This window comes from Aotus nancymaae, unplaced genomic scaffold, assembly GCF_030222135.1.
Source record: "Aotus nancymaae isolate 86718 unplaced genomic scaffold, 86718_ANA_hifiasm-v0.15.2.pri h1tg000008l, whole genome shotgun sequence".
Classification (NCBI taxonomy): domain Eukaryota; kingdom Metazoa; phylum Chordata; class Mammalia; order Primates; family Aotidae; genus Aotus; species Aotus nancymaae.
In genome coordinates this window covers 27,046,455-27,068,936 of record NW_026988419.1, presented here as the reverse complement: position 1 = coordinate 27,068,936, position 22,482 = coordinate 27,046,455, and the positions used below count along the sequence as shown (strand labels likewise).

General features: G+C 40.5%; 1 protein-coding gene across 8 annotated transcripts in view; it reads left to right on the top strand.

Moving 5' to 3' along the window:
• The first annotated feature begins 11,655 nt into the window (after window positions 1-11,655).
• Window positions 11,656-22,482, top strand: part of ZDBF2 (zinc finger DBF-type containing 2) — a 43,758-nt gene continuing 32,931 nt past the window's right edge. For 3 of the 8 annotated variants that reach the window (XM_012446338.3, XM_012446333.3, XM_012446339.3), the window contains exons 1-3: window positions 11,656-15,060; window positions 16,324-16,478; window positions 17,615-17,723. In XM_012446338.3, the coding sequence (XP_012301761.2) occupies window positions 17,664-17,723 (60 nt within the window). In that variant the 5' untranslated portion in view covers window positions 11,656-15,060; window positions 16,324-16,478; window positions 17,615-17,663. Of the gene's footprint in view, window positions 15,061-16,323; window positions 16,479-16,779; window positions 17,724-22,482 lie in introns of those variants that run through there. The other 5 variants (XM_012446334.3, XM_012446336.3, XM_012446335.3 and 2 more) reach the window with 4 other exon arrangements.

Genomic DNA, 22,482 nt, shown 5'->3' with positions numbered 1-22,482 from the left:
TACATTATGTTTGATAGTTGTTCTTGAATGTCTGACACAGAAACTGTACAGGTACCTTCCACAGTCGCCATAAATCACTTTGAATCGATAAAAATTTTGTAGGGAAGGAAGCAGTGTCTTTCAGGCCGTTGAATGAATTTGATTACTACTACAAACAAATCATCATTATTAACAGCCTTTGAGGAACAATCAGATAAGCCATCAGCAGTAATTGCAGCACCTGGCATAGAAAGGCGAATTTGCTGTATTTCTCAGCAAATGAAAGGACATTTGTACCAACTTAGAGCTGAAGGGAAACAAGGTTTAAGAACTTTTCTCATTGTTGATGATAATGCATCTGAAAGTTTTTATTTTGATTGAAATGCTATATGGGTAATATATAATCAATGCCCAAATGAACGGACAAAACATACACTTTTGGCATTGTTAAGCACAATAATACGATTTTGGCCTCTTGGTATTGTTCTAGAATTAATTTTAATTCTAGGGATAGTGCTCTAAATGTGCTTCTTATTGCTTATGACTCTTCAGTGTGTTATGCAGGAAACAATATAGATATACTTGTGAACTGTTGTCTGTGATTTAAGTATATATACTGAATAATGTTTCTAGATTAAATGACTTTTAAGCTCCAAAGAAAAGAGTACAAAGCATTGGTCAATATAAATGTGATTAGACCAACTGTGACTGCTAGCAGGCAGTTATCTGAATTAGGGATCTATCCTCCCACAGAGAGTTGGAGACAGAGACCTTATCCTTCTTGATGATTCTGTTTCGAAGGAATGGCTCCCAGGTCTTTGAGAGAGATGCCCTTGCATTACAAGAGCTACATATGTACAATCGTGAGGACTTTTTTGGTAAATGCCCTAAGAAAGGGAGGTCAAGAAGCTATCATCAGCTGTTTGATGGCTAGAGCACATCGTAAATTTTCCTGGCAGTGTTGAGCTTTCTCAGGCAGGCATTATTTAGGGGCCTGGGATCATTCTAGGGACACAGCCTGATGCTGTCAGAAGCCAAACTTGTTTGATCAGGTCTCAGTGCAGGGATTTAGACAGGGTTTTCATGTGCCAAGGGTTCTGCACATTTCCTTCTCTGCCGCTAGGCACTGTGCGTGTGATCTGTATGGGAATCTACACAGTGTGGTGCTCTTCATGGCAATCTATGGGACAGCTTAGGGAGAACTCAGCTTTTCCAGCCCCCCAATTTTAGGTTGGAAAATCATGGTAACACCCATTAAGAAACAACGCAGGCAGTAGCCAGCAAGCAAGCTGCCGACATTGGTGGTGCCCTCTCTGGCAGTGGCTGCTGTCTGCTGGGGCCAGTTTCTAAGCCCAGGGCACTCTACAGATTCATCATCTCCATGTGGTTTACATCACCTACCTTGTTGGCTGTGCTAACTATTCTAAAAATATACCCTAGATTTGTTTTGAGCAGGTGTAGTAAGGCACACACACCAAACACACAAATGATCGCCAGGAAGCAAGACTTTTTTTTCCTTTTCCTTTTTTTTTTTTTTTAAGATGGAGTCTCACTCTTTCACCCAAGCTGGAGTGCAGTGGCATGATTTCAGCTCACTGCAACCGCCACCTCCCGGGTTCAAGCAATTCACCCTGCCTCAGTCTCCTGAATAGCTGGGATTACAGGTGTGTACCACCACTCTGGGCTAATTTTTTATTTTTAGTAGAGATGGGGTTTCACCATGCTGGCCAGGCTGGTCTGAAACTCCTGACCTCAGGTGATTCACCCGCCTTGGCCTCCCAAAGTGCTGGGATTACAGGTGTGAGACACTGCGCCTGGCCCACGGACATTTTTAATTTTTATTTATTTATTTTTGCAACATAGTCTCGCTCCATCTCCCAGGCTGGAGTGCAGTGGTGTGATCTCAGTTCACTGTAACCTCCGACTGCCAGGTTCAAGCAATTCTCCTGCCTCAGCCTCCTGAGGAGCTGGGACTACAGGTGTGCATTACCACGCCTGGCTAATTTTTTGTATTTTTAGTAGAGATGGGGTTTCACCATGCCGGCCAGGCTGGTCACAAACTCCTGACCTCATGATCTGCCCGCCTTGGCCTCCCAAAGTGCTGGGATTACAGGCATAAGCCACTGCGCCTGGCACATTTTTTATTATACCCACCGTTCCCAAGACACAGGAGGCAGGCGTACTACACAGGGCCACACAGGAAAGTGACAAATTGGGGTGAGCAAATGTAGAGAGAGGGGAACTGCTGGCAGCGCCTTTATTATGAATTTTTCAGCAAAGAGTGGGCGAAACAAAGTAAGCAAGTGGTGCAAATTTAGAATTGGCTAGTTTTCATGGTTTCAGCGAATTCTGGGTTATGGGGTGGGTCCCTGGTGGTCTAGTACCTGGCGCTATAGTACATAGGACAGGGGATAGTGTCCTAGACTGTAGAGCTCTGATAAAGGAGATGGCTGGGAGTGGTGGACCGGGGATTGGTTGGTTTGCATAGCAAAGGCATGCTGGCAGGCAAGTTGTTATCTCTGGGAATTAGTTAAGCCTGAGATAGGTGGTACCCATGTCGAAAGGCTCTAATTGCATCAAGAATACAGAAAATAAGAACATATAGTTAATCCGATTGGACTTGTAGTGCTTTAGCATTACAAAATTTTCTGTAGCACTTTCCATGTCATAATATTTGAACACTACCAATTAGTTTTAAAAAATAGGATCTGTGGAATTCACAGCTTCCTAAATTCTTCCTTATAGAGTTACTCTATTTGAATATAAATTGCTTTATTGTTGGAAGTTAACTGGTGAAAATGTCTGTGAGTTTAAATAGAATGGCTCAATAATATAGTTTTCATCTTGATGACTTAATCGTATAAAATGCCGATAGGAATTCTTTCTTTAAAGTTAAATCTTTAGAGGATATAAGCTTTGGATGATTTTTGAATTAAAGAAACAAGTGTTTGGTTGGTAGCATTTTCAGCCCCAACTGTCACCAGATGTTGAAAGCACTATCTTTGAGAGCTACCGATTGTGTTTCCACTAGCAAGAAAAGAGAAAGGAGAAGAAGAAAATGGGTGAGTAAAAAAGAAAAAGAAGTAGAGAAAGAAAAAAAAGAAAGGAGTAGAATATGGCAAGAATTGGTAGAGAATTATTGGAAATGATCACCCCAGCTATGTCTGTATGAAGGAGGTGTATTACAAATGTATCCATACAATGTAAAGTGGAAAAGACTAAGAATACGATGTGAAGACTATAACTGAGAAGTTAAAACCACACTATGCACAATTTTAAATTCACGTGGGGGAAAATGTTATCATGATTTTATATTTGTAGTTCCTTGCCCCTGCAATTCCTTTGCCCACATCTACTCCTGATAAGCAGAAGCAACTATTTTTAAAATTTTACTTTGAACCGGGCGTGGTGTGGCTCATGCGTGTAATCCCAGTGCTTTGGGAGGCCGAGGTGGGAGGATCCTTTGAGGCCATGAGTTTGAGACCAGCCTTTGCCACATAGCAAGACACTGTCTCTAAAGGAAGAAAAGATTGGCCCGATGTGGTGGCATGCACCTGTAGTCCCAACTACTCGGGAGTCTGAGGCAGGAGGATCGCTTGAGTCCAGGTTGTAGGCTGCTGTGAATGACCTGTCACTGCACTCCAGCCTGGTTGACAGAGTGGGGCTCTGTCCTATTTAAAAAAATTATTTTGTCCTAGGTGGATCATCTGTATGTTTACATTAAAAAGAGGCTTATATTGCTATTTAGTGATTTGCTGACTGCAGACATTACATTATATATTAAATTCATACATGACAGATGAGGAGTTATTAATAAGTCATTTGCACAGGTCTCCCTGTATACTCTTCTCCCTACACTTATACTCCCATTCCACAATTGTCTACTGTATATTTCTGCAACTTAAAGCCATATACTCTTTCTTTCTTTCTCTCTCTCTTTCTTTCTCTCTTTCTCTTTCTCTTTCTCTCTCTCTCTCTTTCTCTTTCTCTTTCTTTCTTGGAGTTTTACTCTGTCACCAGGCTGGAGTGCAGCAGCATAATCTTTGCTCACTACAGCCTCTGCCTCTGCCTCCCAGGTTCAAGCGATTCTCCTGCTTCAGCCTCCTGAGTAGCTGGGATTACAGGCATCCACTACCATGCCTGGCCAGTTTTTTTGTATTTTTTAGTAGAGATGGGGTTTCACCATGTTGGTCAGACTGGTCTCAAACTCCTGACCTCAAGTGATGCTCCTACCTCAGCCTCCTAAAGTGCTGGGATTACAGGCATGAGCCACTGCGCCCAGTTCCTTTTTTTCCCTCCCTCCCTGCCTCTCTTCCTTCCTTCATTTTTTTTTCTTTTCTTTCTTTTTTTTATTGTTTCACTCTGTTGCCCAGGTTGGAGTGTAGTGGCGCACAGTCTCAGCTCATTGCACCCTCGACCTCCTGGGCTCAAGCAATCCTCCCACCTCAGCTTCCTGAGTGGCTGGGACTATCCCTATAGTCAGGAGCCTCTGCACCTGCCTGCTTTTTTTTTTCTTTTTTTCGAGACAGATTCTGGCTCTATTGCCAGGCTGGAGTACAGTGGCACAATCTTGGCTCACTGCAACCTCTGCCTTCTGGGTTGAAGCAATTCTCTTGCCTCAGCTTCCCAAGTAGCTGGGACTACAGGCGCATGCTACCACACCCAGCTAATTTTTGTATTTTTAGTAGAGATGGGGTTTCACTATGTTGGCCAGGATGGTCTTGATCTCTTGACCTCATGATCCACCTGCCACAGCCCCCTAAAGTGTTGGGATTACAGGTGTGAGCCACGGTGCTCACCCAGCCTGCATTTTTTCCTCAACATTTTTGTTGCAGCAATCAGTAAGATGAGGACATTTAACACTATCATCTTTCCCTCTACCTTGCAAATGAAACTTTTGTCTGTCTTGCAGGAGAAATCAGCAAGACAAATGGAGTTATTTTCTGACCATTCACATTAATTTTATTCTGATTTATTTATTTATTTGTTTGTTTTTGAGATGTAGTCTTCACTCTGTCACCCAGGCTGGAGTGTAGTGGCGCGATCTTGGCTCACTGCAACCTCCACCTCCGTGGTTCAAGCGATGCTCCTGCTTCAGCCTTCCGAGTAGCTGAGACTACAGGTGGAAGCCATCACTACCAGCTAATTTTTTATTCTTTATTTTTAGAAGAGACAGGGTTTTACCATGTTGGTCAGGCTCATCTCGAACTCCTGAGCTCAAAGTGTTGGGATTACAGGCGTGAGCCACGGCACCAGGTCCACATTAATTTTAAAATAATGATTTGGATAGGGCATATGCGTGAATCCCTTTATGCTTAAAGAAACGTTTTACTTTTTAAAGAGCGAACATGGAAGGCTTAGGGGGTAAAAGCTTTATAATGACCTCACCTGACAGTGAATAGGTAGAACAAAGTACACAGTAATAGAATTTGGGAAAAGAAATAGCCTATACTCTAAGCTGATGAAATCTAAATTCTTTTATGATTCAGCTATGAGATCTTGGTTTTCCCGATAGCCTTTCCTTAAGACATTAGCGTAATGTTAGCTTTAATGGCTTATAAAATGTTGGCATTATTAGAGTGCTTTCTAGACACAAAAGAGCTGGTTTTAGTGTCCCTTAAAAGAGGAAGAAGATGAAATAACACATACATAGCACCTTTTTTCTCCCTGGACCAAATATGTTGGGAGAGGAAATGGGGTACATACAAACCCAATCCTGATCTCTAAGGTCCTCTAAAGATGTTTAGATGTGTAATGTGTTTAGATCTGTAATGGGTTAATAAAGAATAGAGGGGGAAATTACAACTTTTGGAGCTTAACCTTATGGATAACTAAGCTCTCCCACAAAATGTGCCCATTGCCACTAGACGGAAATTTGGTTTGTGTGGATTGCTGATCTAATGCAGAATGGTACTCCCTTTGATATTTTATGATAGTATCATGTTGGAAGAAAAATTTTGCCAACTAAACTATAACACAATAATTTCTTGCAATTTAGTGTTTTTCTTTCCTTTTTTGTTTTTTCTTTGAGATAGGGTTTCACACTGTCATCCAAGCTGGAATGCAGTGGTGTGATCGTGGCTCGCTGCAGCCTCTACATCCTGGGCTCAGGTGATTCTCCTGCTTCAGCCTCCTGAGTAGCTGGGACTATAGGCATGTGCCACCATGCCCAGCTAATTTTTTGTCTTTTTTGTAGAGGCAAGGTCTTACTATTTCCCAAGTTGATCTTGAACTCTTGTGATCAAGTGATACTCCCACCTGAGCCTCCAAAGTGCTGGGACTACAGGTTAGAGCCACTGCACCTGTCCTATTTTTATTTCATACTCAGTAAAAGAGCACTCTCAGACTTTGATACATTTATTATGCATCGATCTTGTGCATGCATAAAAAGGGAAATATAATTAAAATTGGTTTAGGGATTTCAGAAACTAATTCATATTCAGAACTCAACTTTTATTTAATTTTAACTTTTTTTTTGAGATGAAGTCTCGCTTTGTCACCCAGGCTGGAGTGCAGTGGTGCGATCTCAGTTCACTGCAACCTCCGCCTACCGAGTTCAAGTGATTCTCCTGCCTCAGCCTCCCGAGTAGCTGGGATTAGAGACACACGCCACCACACCTGGCTAATTTTTGTATTTTTTTTTTTTTTTTTTTTTTAAGCAGAGATGGAGTTTTGCCATGTTGGCCAGGCTGGTGTCAAACTCTTGACCTCAGGTGATCCGTGCTGGGATTACAGGCATGAGCCATCGTGCCGGGCCCAGAACTCAACTTTTATGAATCGATTTTTTTTTTAAGATGGAGTTTTGCTGTGTCACCCAGGCTGGAGAGCAGTGGCGCCATCTCGGCTCACTGCAACCTCTGCCTCCCAGGTTCAAGTGATTCTCCTGCCTGCCTCCGGAGTAGCTGGGACTACCGGCACCACCACACCTGGCGAATTTTTTGTATTTTTAGAAGAGATGGGGTTTCACCAGGTTAGCCAGGATGGTCTCCATCGCCTGATCTCGTGATCTGCCCACCTTGGCCTCCCAAAGTGCTGGGATTACAGTCATAAGCCATGAATCGCGTTTTGAACCAGTTGTCCATGGCTGTGGTTTTCCACCAAAGGTGTTAGTGATGCATCTAACCTTAAGAGTGCTCCAGCCAGGCGCAGTGGCTGGTATCTGTAATCTCAGCAGTTTGGGAGGCGAAGGTGGGAGGATCCCTCGATGCCAGAAGTTTGAGAGCAGCCTGGGCAACGAAGTGAGAACCTTGTCTCTACACCTGTGGTCCCAGCCACTTGGGGGACTGAGGCAAGAGGATTGCTTGAGCTTGGGAGACCGAGGCTGCAGGGAGCAGTGTTTTGCGCCACTGCACTCCAGCATGGGTGACAGAGGGAGACCGTTTCCTTTCTCAAAAAAAAAAAAAAAAGAAAGAAAAAGAAAAAAGAAAGAAAGCATGCTGCACTATTGTATGCAGGATTTTCTTTTCTTTTTTAAAATTTATTATACTTTAAGTTTTGGGGTACATCTGCAGATCGTGCAGGTTTGTTACATAGGTATACACGTGCCATGGTGGTGGTTTGCTGCATCCCTTGCCCCATCATCTACATTAGGTATTTCTCCTAATGCTATCCCTCCCCAATCCCCCCACCCCCTGCTATTCCTCCCCTAGCCCCTCACCCCCAAGGCCCCAGTGTGTGATGTTCCCCTCCCTGTGTCCATGTGTTCTCATTGTTCACCCACTTATGAGTCAGAACAAGCGGTGTTTGGTTTTCTGTTTTTGTGTCAGTTCGCTGAAATGATGGTTTCCAGTTTCATCCATGTCCCTGTGTATGCAGGATTTTCTTCCAGGCCAGCTTACCTTATTTTGCAAGTTTTGATGCTGATGCCTGCTTGATCTCAACTGAATATATCAATTATGAGTTTTCTTTTTCTTCTTTCTTTCAGTCATTCATTTGTTCTTTTTTTTTAGATGGAGCTCTGTCGCCAGGCTGGAGTGCAGTGGCACCATCTCGGCTCACTGCAACCTCCCCTTCCCAGGTTCAAGCAATTCCCCTGCCTCAGCCTCCTAAGTAACTGGGACTACAGGCACGTGCCACCACGCACAGCTAATTTTTTGTATTTTAGTAGAGATGGGGTTTCAACATGGCCAGGATGGTCTTGATCTCCTGACCTCATGATCCGCTCACCTCGGCCTCCCAAAGTGCTGGGATTACAGGCGTGAGCCATGGCGTCCAGCCGAATTTCTAGTTTTCATGTAAAACATTCAGGACTTGTTTTCCTTCTTCAATGGTGTTATTGAATACAATCTATAGGAGTTGTAATTGTCTAACCAGACTATCAAGAATAATATCGAAGTTATTTCATTTTTTGGGGGTGCAATTAGGCTTATTATTTAACTGTTCAGATATGGGTTCCCAAAATCCATCAAGAATGAATGTGCTTGGTGAGTAACTCATGGCTCCCAGAAGACTACTAGTTCTTAGCCAGTACCATCTCTTTCTTTTCTAAGTGCTGGAGAAATCTCTTTTTGGTCCTAGGAAAATCTTCTCTTTCCCTAGGAAAATCTCTCTCCAAGTTTGAGTAAGTTTTGCCTGTTAATTCCCTTCCTCCTAGGGTTGTGGGTTTTATTAAACAATGCGCTTATCTCAGTGAAATGAGAACAACCTGAATAGCAACATCCATGCTGTAATACGTGGAGGTAATGACAACCAGGTCTGTATTGCCACCTGGTCAACGTGAGTTTGTAAGATGCATCCTCATTTCACAGATGTTAAACTGTGGGAAAAAACGTGGTTTAGCATCTGTGAAATACAGAACGTCATGGTGGCTGGGTCAATGTATAGTGGCTTTTCTTTTTTTTTTTTTTTCTTTTTTTGAGACGGAGTTTCGCTCTTGATACCCAGGCTGGAGCGCAATGGCGCGATCTCGGCTCACCGCAATCTCCGCTTCCTGGGTTCAGGCAATTCTCCTGCCTCAGCCTCCTGAGTAGCTGGGATTACAGGCACGCGCCACTGTGCCCAGCTAATTTTTTGTATTAGTAGAGACGGGGTTTCACCATGTTGACCAGGATGGTCTCGATCTCTTGACCTCGTTATCCACCCGTCTCGGCCTCCCAAAGTGCTGGGATTACAGGCTTGAGCCACCGCGCCCGGCCTAGTGGCTTTTCTTTAATTCCAAGGTTGGGGTGTGGGAAAAAAACTTGCCTTAAAAGAAATCCATACTTCTTGGCACGTTAAATCTAAGGGAGGTTATAGATCGAATTGTTGCAAGAGCCCAAGTTTAAAGCGAGAGAAAGATGTAGCAGGGGAAGAAAGAGCTGAGAAATACAGACAGAATGGAAACAATGGATGTAAAAGCAATGGGCAAGTTTTTTTTTTAAAAGGGATAAAATCACAAGCTTATTAAAAAGGGCAATGACAATTACAGCTACAGCCAAAGAGCAAAGTAGCTCATTTTAAGATTATTTTTACATTAGATATAAGCTTTGCAGCAGGACTCCTCTCAATTTTAGATAGTAAAATTGGTTTAGGTATTTCAGAAGCTCTTATCGCAGATTATAATTTCATATTCAGTAGTGTGATTCATTTAGGTTAGTGACCTCCGTTACACTTAAACTGTTTTTCCTCGCGACTATATTCGTAGTGGATAGCGCAGTGAATATAATTTCATGAGCCAATGTTGTTTGTTAATATTTGTAACCCTTTAATGTGCAGGGTAGATCTTTGAATATCTAACTTCCTTAAGCCTCAGTTTTCTCAATAGTCAAAGGGGGGCTAATTCAGGATTCATTCAGAGTTACTCTGAAATGAAATGCAAGAACGTATATAAACCTTAAACAGTGCCTAGCACAGAGCAACGCTCATTGAACAGCAGCTTTTGTGAGATGCACCTCACTCTGAAATACGCGTGGAAACAGCACAAACGACTAGCTCTCTTAGCCCCGTTTTTTTTCTACATTCGTATGTTGCTTTGAATTGGCAAGCAGTTTTTATTTGGACCCTCAAACGCTAAAACCTTGGTCTCTAACTGTACTATGAATCTAGTCCTTTTCTTTGGATCGTGATGGATTTCCCGAGCTTCGGAGTGGGGCCCTGACTAGGGAGGAAGTGTCCGCTTTAAGAGCTCCTGGAGGGGAGGAAGGGGCTCCTTCGCCGGGGTGGGAGAGTGTGGGGGTGGGCGGGCAGGGGGCGGACCCGCCGCTGCTGCGTCAGAAGGGGTCCGGTTTTCGCACCTTCCCTGACGTCAAACCTCCATCAGGGTTGCAACGCCACGTTGCCTTGGATGCCTGCGTGAGTCCAGTAGCGAGTCGCGGCGAGCGTCCTGCGAGACGCGCTCCCGCCCCGCTTCTCCCTCCCGGCCGCAAGGGCCGAAGGCGCCTAGTTTTGGCTCCGCGGGCAGCGGGGCCGCGGCGCTCGGACGGCCTGGGGTTCGGGCGCCGCCACGGAACCGGAATCGGAACGGAGAGCGCCCGGCGCGGTCCTCGGTCTCCACCGCGGCCCGGAAAGAATCCGGGCGGCCTCCGCGGAGGTGAGTGCCGCGGCGGGGGCGGGGCGCGGCCGGGGCGACGCCCGCGGGCGGGGCCTGCTCGCCGGGCCCCCGGGGCGCCTTCTTTCTCCCGGGGGACGCCAGGACGGCTCGCCGGGCTCCCGCGGCCGCTTCGCAGGTCCTCGGCTTCCCCTCATCCCGCGTCCCCTTCTGCCCCTGCTGCGTAAGAGGGTTCGGCGGCTCCGGGCCGGGATCGAGGTGGCGGGTCGAGGGGAGGAGGTGGGGCGCGGGCTGCATTGCGCTTCGGTCGGGGCCCTGGGTCCGAGGGGCCGGCGGACGAGGCCTCGGGCCCGGGCCTGGGGAGGGGGAAGCCTGCGGGGTCGGATTGAGGGCCGGGAACCCGCGGATTCTTGCCTGGGCACCTGTGGGGCCGAGATCCCGAGCCACCTGTCCACACACCCCCTTCCCCCAGTGCCCTGCGTTGGGTCCAGCTGGCCCCAGACCTAGGCCTTTCCCAGCCTCTGGCGATGCTACTTTATTTGGAAACGTGTGATTTTTGTATTAATGATCGTTTTACTACTGCCGTGCAACAGTTGTGTAAACCTGGTCTTGTTACGCCATCGTTTTTACTTGCTCCTAAGAAGGCCGTTTCCAGCTCCTGCGATGATCCCACGCTTTGATTCTGGGTAGCTCGTGGAAGAGATGCATAACAAGATACTGGTTCTCAGGGGACCAAAACGCAACCCCCCCCAACCTAAAGGAAATAGCTTATTTTTGTTTTTCTTTTTTACAGCAATTTGCTATGTGTAGGGAGGGGGAGGGACGGCGGAGACAGCCTCTGGCGATTTCATCCTCGAGAGAATCTGCTCACAATTTGGGGGATATCTTTCCCTTCTCTTTAATTAATACACAAACATATATACGTGTGTCCCATAAGGGGCGTTTATTTGTCGGCTTTTTTAACTTAATGCATGGAAGATCTTTTCTATATCGTTTGAACCCAAAGCATAGAAGGCAAGAAAGCAACTCGTTAGAGAGTTGATAAAGTATCACTGCAGTGGCCAGTGATTTGGATAGACATAAGCTGAATTCAGAAACCAGTAACTGGTTTCTAGAAAATATTGTTTAGAAAATATGTCATAATAATTGCAGGCAGTGTTTCTTCAAACTGCATTTTTTTAAGCCCGTTCGTGAATTGTGAAATTAATTTAGTGGGTCATGACTGGCATTAAAAATTAAAAAAATTAAGATCGCATAGAAAATATCAGAATGCATTACATGTAATGAGAGTATTGTTTTGTGAAAAATGTTTTAACTGTGCGTGTGTACCTGTGCGTGTGTGTTCGGTTGTAATTCAAAATGTATTGGTTGCTGTGTGTCGTGTTAAATAATCTTGGCAGTCACTAACCCAAGGTATTGTTAGCACTCTGATGAGCAATGATGCAATTAAACGTTAGTTTTTAAAATTTGGAATAGTGATGTTGATTGCAGCAAATAAGAGTCCTAATTATTTGTTTTCACCTAACATTAAAACAAGCAGTATTCCTAAAAATACAGAGAAGTGGTGTCTAAGTCGTTAAGAGATTATAGCATAAATTGCTCAAATTGACCAATGGTCACAACTCAGTTAATGCTGGTTATTGGTGTGAGACCTGCTAAGAGGTATCTCTTTTCTCTTAACCTTAGTTTCCTGATTTGCTAAATGGGAATTAATCATGGCAGCTACCTTATAAAGCTGTTTGTTATTTAGATGAGATAATGCACAGGAAGCTGTTGACAGAGCGCCTGTCTCAGATTAAGTACTAAGTATTAGCTATTATTGTTTTACTAAGACTGAATAGAGATGTCTAGGATAATGCTTGTCACCAGAGGAAAGCCAGCATAGCGTGGATAATTGAGAAAAGTGGAAAATTGAAAATCAGTAGTGTTGTGTGGAGGAACTGACACTGAATTGGTGTGGTCTTTTTTGTCATTCGGCCATTGTTTTGTCATTGCTTCTCAGTTGTTTCCCTACTGCTGGACAGAAAATTTAGACTGTCTTATTCAGAAAACCAAATGCCTTTCTATTGTCTTTCCTTATTTTTTTAAAAATTAAGTTGATGTGTCTTTTGTCAGGCACTTGCAAAATCTGTTTGATGAGGATTGTGGGTTTTGTTAGTTGTTACTACAGTGCCACACTCAGTTTGAGAAATACACGACAACCCCAAAGTCATTTCAGAAATATTTTTTTACCGGTTTACCTCTGCAGCTGGTGCAGATCTCAGGTGTGCAAGAAATATTTCTTAAAAAACAACAACAAAATGCTGTTTTATTTTTCTTTTGAGACATTTCTGCTATGACGTTTCAGTTACATTCCTCATTTCTGCTGAAGTCATCTGGGTAGCTTAGAAATCTCTGTTCGCTCCCCGGGATAGGTTTATGCAATTTTAAATGTCACCTAAACAAATGAAATAAGAAGGTGAACATAGTCATTTTTAAAATAGCATTATTATTTTTAGGAAAAATAAATATTATGCCTCGGATTCATAAAAAGCCTATATTTGCAAACGTGCTTAAGTGGGTAGGACAACTGTGAAAGATTGGGGAAAAATATTTAACATTGATCATAATTCTGCTCTCAGATTTGAAACTGCCTTCAGATTTTTGTTCTGCTTTAGAGGAACAAAAATGGAAACTCAGGGGTGAATTACAATGTAGTTTATGAAAAGGCATGTCTTGAGACTTTAGCTAACCTGTCCCCCAATTAAAGCAACAACACCCGTACTAAAAATATCAATGAAACAAAAAAGCCCAACTTGACCTTAAACATATATACATTTATATGTTTTAAGTCAAATATTAAGATTATATGTGTATTTAAATTATCTTACTGGTTGACTTTCAGAAGTTAACTCACCAACTACTGGTTCTTGTCAGGGCTTTTATCTTACGCTGACACGATGAAATACTATGCAATCATTAAACATTCTATTTTAGTTTACTTTATTTTCTTCTATTTTATAATAGCATTTTATAATGGCATATAAAGGTGCTCATTATATGTGGTTCAGTGAGAGACGGTGGCTATAGAATAGAATGTACTATACCATCCCATTTTTGTAAAAATATGTTTAGAATAAAGAAGAATATAACACAGGTTAATGGTGGGTGGTAGTATTATGGCTGATTTTTATGCTCTTTATAATTGTACTATTATAAATGTTTTACTTTTGTAGTAAAAATTAATAAAATAATTTTTAAAGAAAAATGTGTGTTTTCTTATTTTGTAAACATACATGACTGTGCTTTAAGGGATACTAACTCTTAGCTTGGAGATTTCGGGCATTAACTAATTCTCCAGTATTTTCAGAAACAGTGCAGAGTAGTTAATAGTTACGTTCCTTACCCTTTGAAAAGCTCCTTTGAGTAGAAGAGAATCATTGTTGCAGAATTTTCTTAAACCACTCTAGAGTATACGTCTTTACAAAAAAAATTCCACAGTGCCTAAAGGCACAGTCTAGATTCTTCAGTTTGCTTTTGAATACTAACAGGTCAAAAATCAGTCCACTTTCTGTGGTTTATTGCCCCATGAATATGTAAAAGTATTTGTTAATAAAAAATAAAATATTGAAAAAAATTCTCAAATGCAACCTTAGATTTGCTGAATTTGTTAATTTTCTTGCTTTTCTACCTTGGCTTGTTTGTTAATCGGACTATCATTTCCCAGCCTTTGAGTGAGTAAATCCTACCCATTTTTCAGTATGTGGTTAAAAACCCATACCCACAGTGGCATCCCTGGCCACTCTAGCTAAAACTGAGTTTTGCAGTTGAACTCATTAGCAATTCTTATTTTTGCTGAGGCATTTCTTAGGCAGCACCTCATTCTTTGGCTCTGATTTCCCAATTTCATTTTAAATTTTTTGAGGGCAAGAAAACTCGTCTCATCTTTGTCTCTATCCCTTAAAGTTTCTAGCATGGAACTCTGCACAGGGTGGGTGCTTACTAGTTATTCTTTGATTGTACCGTGGTGTCACTGGCTCTTTTGAGCCCAAGTGTTGGAAATTTTTCTTAACCAGTGATCCTGGATAAGGAGCAGCGCTTTGTCCACGACAATACAGAGGAATAAAAAACATGCTTCTGCTTAATAGTGTATTGATATAGATAGGTGATAAAAGAATTGACAGTATTTTTCATTAAAACTAATGTGATACCTGAGCCTCGGGAAGTTTCTCATTAAGCTAATTTTGTTTGGGTTTGACAGCATTTTTGTTCTTAACCTTACCAGAAGCACAATTGCACCTTATGTTCTTTTACAGCTACTGTTCCAGGAACCCAGAGACCTGCAGTGTTTGATGGTGGGTTAGATGGACCATCACAGTCACTGCACCAGAACTTTAGGAGGTCATGTGTGAGGTTCAGTGAGTCATAGTATGTAAAGTGCTTTGAGTTCAAAAGTTAATATTTTTTCTTATATTATTGGAAACATGTCCCTTTTCAAAATATATCTGGGTATGCTTATTTGGTCTGTGGTGGACACTTATGGGATCTAACTCTTTTAAAAAATGATTTTATTTTAATTTACAGATATTTGCCAGAACTAATACAGCTGATGAAATACTTGACCTTTTCTGCTCCAGGTAAATAATTTGTTACTTTATAAAAATATCAGGTTCTGGTAGAATTCAGAGTTTGTATAAAAAGACGTATTTAGCCGGGCGCGATATCTCACGCCTGTAATCTGAGCACTTTGGGAGGCTGAGGCGGGTGGATCACGAGGTCAAGAGATCGAGGCCATCCTGGTCAACATGGTGAAACCCTGTCTCTACTAAAAATACAAAAAATTAGCTGGGCATGGTGGCGCGTGCCTGTAATCCCAGCTCCTCAGGAGGCTGAGGCAGGAGAATTATCTGAACCCAGGAGGCGGAGGTTGCGGTGAGCCGAGATCGCGCCATTGCACTCCAGCCTGGGTAACAAGAGCGAAACTCCGTCTCAAAAAAAAAAAAAAAAGACCTATTTAGGCATCCAAAGTAATGTAATCCCAGACCCTAAAAAAGTGATCTCTTTAATAGGTAAGTTTATTACTTTATAAAAAATGATGACATATGTTATTGACTTGACTTATAGCAGAATCACTTTGAGCATTTTATTTTATTATTATTATTATTATTTGAGACAACGTCTCACTCTTTTGCCCGGGCTGGAGTGCAGTGGCTTGATCTTGGCACACGGTAGCCTCCACCTCCTGGGTTCAAATGATTCTCTTGCCTCAGCCTCCCAAGTAGCTGGGACTATAGGCATCTGCTACCACACCCAGCTAATTTTTGTATTTTTAGTAGAAACAGGATGTCACCGTGTTGGCCAGGCTGGTCTCGAACTCCTAACCTCAGGTGATCCGCTTGCCTCGGCCTCCCAAAGTACTGGGATTACAGGCATGAGCTACCGTGCGCTGCCCCCTTGAGCATTTTAAATTTGCTTCGTAATGTATGTCCTGGGTTCCCTCAACCCCTGGGATTTTGATTTGGTAAGTTTCCGATGAGGTCCTGGCATGTTAATTTTTAAAAATGCCAACATATGCTTCTGGTTCATTGCAACTCACTGTGGCACTAGAGATGACAGATGACGGGAGTAACAGGTGATAATGCCACAGAAGTTAAGGACCATAGGATTAAAGATTTAAAAATATTTAAGTATTTAAATTTTGTGCGTATGTGATATTGGACTAATGCTTTACTTTTGTCCTTTAGTCAATGAATGTTTTAATCATATTTTCAGTAAATTCTCCCAAAGTTTGTTATTTTAGGATTTTTCAAAGTTTAGATTTAAGCTCTAGGTTCTCTTAGCGTGAAATTTGCCTTATGTGTAAGTACAACTTAAAACTTTGTTCTGTTTTATTGCTGTAGGTTAATAAGTGAAGTAAATTAGTGGAAAAAAGACTAAATTTTAAGTAAGTAATGTCTTATATATTTTTTGTGTCAGAGGCTGGTTTAATTGATTAATTTTCTTCGTAAATGTGAGAAGTTGGAAAATCAGTATTTCTCATAATAAAAAGTAATAGGTAAGTAAATGTTATGCTAGCATTTTGACTTAATGAAGCCTTTTTTTCCATCATCTTATTGGTTTTAAGGCTGTGATTTCATGTTTCAGTTATTGATTTTAATGATTAAATTTTTCCCATTGCAGAATTACTCATAACACATTATAGAATGATTGTTACATATCTTCCAACAGCTGAGAATGATTAAACTATTTGAAATACAAAATTATTTGCAATTCTATTTTCAGCTTAACAAAGCAGCTAATAAACTGCGTTAAATTTTTTACTTAAAATCCTCATAAATTATATGTACATTGTATCAGTTAATACATTGGCTGAGCGTGAAAATTACTGGGGGAATTTTGAAAACTTTGAATCCTAGGCTCACCTCAGCTCTACTAAAATTTTGGGTATTCAGCCTGGTTTGGGAACCATGCAGTCTGTAATGTTGAAGGATTATACTTTTAGGTGAGTGGAAACTGGAAAACTATTTATTTGTAGAAAAATCTCAAACACTAGTAGGAAAAAAATCCTTCATATTTATCTGGCATATATAATTGGCAGAAGAAAAATGTTTTGTGTTTCAGAGGCGAAATTAGTTGTTCTGATTTTTAGCAACTGTGTTAAATAAATTATTTAAAAATCTGCCTCTTTGTGAGCTGAGCAGAAAATGCCATGTGGTGTCTTTACTCTCATGATGACAGAGAATGAGATGTTTTCAGATAATCTGGGATTTTATATGGAAACATGATGGGGAAATTAATGAGCTCCATTAGAGTATAGTAAATATACCATAACAGTATCTTAGAAGTAATTGATCTTCTCAAATTGAATATTGTAGTCTTTGTTACTGAATCAATATCTAATATCTCTAATAAGTGATTAGAAAAACTAACTAAAAAACTAAATATTTAGTCATCTAGTCTTCAAATAATTGGCAACAAACTGTTCTTTCATAAGATGTGTAGTTCTTGTTTCTGCTTCAGGCTCACTTATTTATTCAATGGTTCACGGCAGCATTATATAGTTTCCTAATCATTAGAAGTAGGAGTGGATAGGACCCAAGAGTGAATTTCTGTTTTCTGCTAATTGTCATAGCCATTTTCCTCATAAGAGTAAGGAATTATCATGATTTTGGACATTTTTCTTTTTTTCAGTTTGAGTATTGAAAGACAGTAGCCATCTGACTTCAGTTATTTATTCAAGATGCAGAAAAGACAAGGATATTGCAGTTATTGCCGTGTGCCATATAATAACCTGGAACAGGTGAGAGGTTTCTATTAATATGATAATATCTCAAAGGACCTAGTTGTGACTTTCTCTGACATTTTATTAAATTTGTTTATTTATTCATTGAACAGATCATATTGGGAATCTGTTAGTTGGCAGATACTGTGTAACGTTCTAGGGATATGACCATGAACAAAAACAAGCCTCTTTTCTCATGAAGCTTATATTCTAGTGTAGTAAGACAGAAGATAAATAATATGTAAATTTAGTACATAATATGTGAGATTATGATAAATGTTATGAGGAAAACAAAATATTGAAGGGGTAGGGTAGCCAGGTAAGGTCTTTTTAAGGAAGTGACATTGAGTGGAGATTTGGAGTTCAGGTTTCAGGTTTGCATTTATCTGGGGAAAGAGTTTCTAGGTAGAAGGAAGAGACACAGACCGTGAGGCTGCTGAGTGGTTGGCACACTAACGAACAGCCAGGAGGCTGGTGGCTGCATGGATGTTGGAAGGTAGGTGATAAGTAATAGGCAAAGAATTCTGTATTTTAGATTCGGGGGTATATAGGCTTGTTGGTTACATGGGTATATTGCAAACTGGTCGGGATTAGGCTTCTAGTGTATCCATTACCCAAATCAGAGAAGTCGATTCTTTAAGACATTGTAGGCTTGGGTAAGGACTTTGAATTTTATTTCAAGTGAGGTGGGAGAGCATTTCAAAGTTCTGAGCTTAGGGGTGAAATCATCTACTTTGTGTTTTAGAAGGTTCGTTCTGGCTGCTGAGGGAAACATAGTTGGTATAGAGATTTAAAAATTTTGTTATTGTGATACAACTCATACACCATAAACTTGACCCTTTAAAGTGTGTAATTCAGTGATGTTTTAGTATGTTCACAAAGTGGTACAACCACTGTCTAATTCCAGAACATTTTCATCACCCTAAAAGGAAACTTTGCACCCATTGAGCAGTAACTCACTCCTCCCGTCTGTCACCAGCTCCTGGCAACCACTAATCTATTCCTATCTGTATAGATTTGCTTATTCTAAATATTATGTGTAAATAGAATCAAACATTGTGTGGCCTTTTGTGTCAGGCTTCTTTAATTTAGTGTAACATTGTCACTGTTCATCCATGCTGTAACATGCATTACTACCTCATTCTTTTTTATGGCTGACAATGTTACATTATATGGTTATATCACATTTTGTTTCTTCATTGAGCAATTTATGGATATTTGGATTGTTTTCACTTTTTGATTGTTATGAATAGTGCTGCTCTGAACGGATATGTACAAGTTTTTTGCGTGGACATATGCTTTCACTTTTCTTAGGTTTACATGTAGAATGGAATTTTTGGGTCATGTGGTGACTGTGTTTAACTTTTTTGAGAGGGTGCCTCACCGTTTGTTAAAAGTGGCTGTACCTTGCCACCAGCAATGTATAGAGTTCCAGTTTCTCCACATTCTTGCCAGCACTTGTTGTTGTCTGTTTTTTTTCCTTTTTTTGTTATTGTTGTAGCCATTTTAGTGGATGTGAATTGGTATCTCATTTTGGTTTTGATTTGCATTTTGTTAATGACATATAATGTCTTTTCATGTGTTCTTTGGCCATTTGTATGTCTTCTTTAGAGGAATGTCTATTCAGATCCTTTTCCTATTTTCAATTGTGTTGTCTTTTTACTGTTGAGCTGTAGAAGTCTTTATATATTTTGGATACTTGACCTTTATCAGACATATGATTTACAAATACTTTCTCTATTTTGTGGATTGTCTTATTACTTACTTTTTTTTTTTTTTGAGACAAGGTCTTGCATTGTTGCTCAGGCTGGAGGGCAGTGGTACAATCATGGCACACTGTAGCCTTGGCCTTGTGGGCTCAAGCAGTTCTCTTGCCTCAGCCTTCCAAGTAGCTGGACCTACTGGCATGCACCACCATACCCAGCTAATATTTTATTTATTTTTCACAATGTTTCCCAGGTTGGTCTCAAACTCCTGGGCCCAAGCAATTCTCCTGCTTTGGCCTCTGAAAGTTTTGGAATTACAGATGTGAGCCACCACACCTGGCCTTCTTTTTACTTTCTTGATGGTATGTTTTGATGCACAAAAATTTTAAATTTTGCTATGTTTTGCTTATGGTTTTTGGTGTCAAAAGGGCTGCCTAATCTCAGGGTCAAAGATTTATGCCTATGTTTTCTTCTAAGAGTTTTATAGTTACTCTTAGATTTAGGCCTTTTATCTGTTTTGAGTTCATTTTTGTATAGGGTCTGAGATAGGGGTATACTTTTATTTTTTTGAGTCTGTAAAATTAACTATTTCGTAGAAATCCTGTTAAAATTTATGCCCATCAGAGCTTTCCCTATGCTACCATATTGGATTTATATATGTATGTATTTATATTGATTTGTTTACTTTTATTTATTTTTTTACTGTAAACATTTATGGGGTACAAGTGTGATATTTTGATACATGTATATAGTACATAATAACCAAATTGGTAATTTGCATAATAACCAAATTGGTGATTTGCATACTCATCACCTCAAACATTTATCATTTCTTTGGGTTGGAAACATTTAAAATCCTCTCTTGTAACTGTTTGGAAATTTATAATCAATTATTGTTAACTATAGTCATCCTACAGTGCTATCTAGGACACTAGAACGTATTCCTCCTATCTAGCTATAATTTTGCATTCATTAATTATCCTTTCCCAATTTCTCTCACCTGACTTCTTCCCAGCTTCTAGTAATTACTATTCTATTCTCTACTTTTATGAGCACAACTTTGATGAAAGGATTTTCTTTTTTTATGGCTGAATAGTATTCCATTGTGTATATATACCACACTTCCTTTTCTGTGTGTGTGAGACAGAATCTTGCTCTGTTGCCCAGGTTGGAGTGCAGTAGCATGATCTTGGCTCACTGCAACCTTTGCCTCTTGCGTTCAAGTGATTATTCTGCCTTAGCTTCCCGAGTAGCTTGGATTACAGGAGTGCACCAACACACTTGGCTGATTTTTGTATTTTTAGTAGAGATGAGGTTTCACCATGTTGACCAGGCTGGTCTTGAATTCCTGACCTCAGGTAATCCACCGCCTTGGCCTCCCAAGGTGTTGGGATTACAGGCGTGAGCCACCACACCCGGCCTCTTTTTTCTTTGTCTGTTGATGGACACTTAGGCTGATTCCATATCTTAGCTATTATAACAGTGCTGTAATAATAAACATGAGGGTGCAGATATCTCTTTATTGATTTCCTTTCCTTTGGATAAATACCTAGTTAGTGGTATTGCTGGATCACATGGTAGTTACATTTTTAGTTATTTGAGAACTTTTATACTCTTTTCCATAATGACTATAATAATTTGTATTCCCACCAATGATGTGTAAGAATTCCCTTCTTTGCATCCTTGCCAGCGTGCCATATTTTGTCTTTTTGATAATAGCTATTCTAATTGAAGTGAGATGATATCTCACTGTGGTTTGATTTACACTTTCTTGATGACTAGTGATGTTGAGCGTTTTTAATATATCTGTTGGCCATTTATATGACTTTTTGAGAGATATATTTTCAGCTCATTTGCCCATTTTTAAATTGGATTTTTCCTTTTTGTTGTCATTGAGTTGTTTGAGTATCCCATATTCCAGATATTAATCATTGTTTGGATGAATGGTTTGCAAATATTTTCTCCCATTCTTTAGGTTGTCTGTTCACTCTGTTAATTGTCCTTTGCTGTGCAGAAGCTTATGAGTTTGATATTATCCAGTTTGTCTATTTTTGCTTTGTTCCCTGTGCTTTCGAGGTCTTTTCCACAGGATCTTTGCCTAGACCACTGTCCCAAAGCATTTCCCCTGTGTTTTCTTCTGGTAGTTTCATAGTTTGGGGCTTACATATATGTCTTTAATGACATTTTGAGTTGATAGTGAGAGATAGGGGCCTAGTTCCACTTTTCTGCATATAGATATCCAGTTTTCTTGGCTTCATTTATTGAAGAAGCTGTCCCTTCTCCAATTTATGGTCCTTGTGCCTTTGTTTCATATCTGTACATTTTCAGAATTTCCTCTTATTATTGATTTTTTTGTTTTATGCCATTGTAGTCAGAAAAGATACTTGATATAATTTCACTTCTTTTAAATTTGTTGAGACCTCTTTGTGGCCTAATATGTGGCCTATCCTGGAGAATGTTACATGTACTGATGAAACAAATATGTATTCTGTAGCTGTTGGGTGAAATCTGTAAATATCTGGTAGGCCCATTAGATCTAAAATGCAGTTTAAATCCAATGTTTCTTTGTTGATTTTCTATCTAGAAGATCTTTCCAATTCTGAGAGAGTGATAATCAAATCCTCAACCAGTCTAATAGTATTTGCTTTATTTATCTAGGTGCTCTGGTGTTGAATACATAAATATTTATAGTTGTTTTATCTTCTTGCTGAGTTGATCCCTTTATCATTATATGATGACCTTTGTCTCTCTTCACAGTTTTTGACTTAAAGTATGTTTTATCTGTTATAAATAGGGCTACTCCTGCTCACTTTTGGTTTCTGGTGTATGGACTGTCTTTTTCCATCCCTTGGCTTTCAGTCTATATGCGTCTTAAAAAAAAAAAGCAGTTGGAGTCTCACCATATTGTTCATGCTGGCCTTGAATTCTGTGCTCAGGAGATCTTCCTGCCTCAGCCTTCTTAGTAGCAGGGACTACAGTTGCATGCCGTTCCCCCCGCCATCCCCCACATAAAAATATGTGTCTTTACAGGTGAAGTTAATTTCTTGTAAGCAGTGTATTGTTAGGTCATG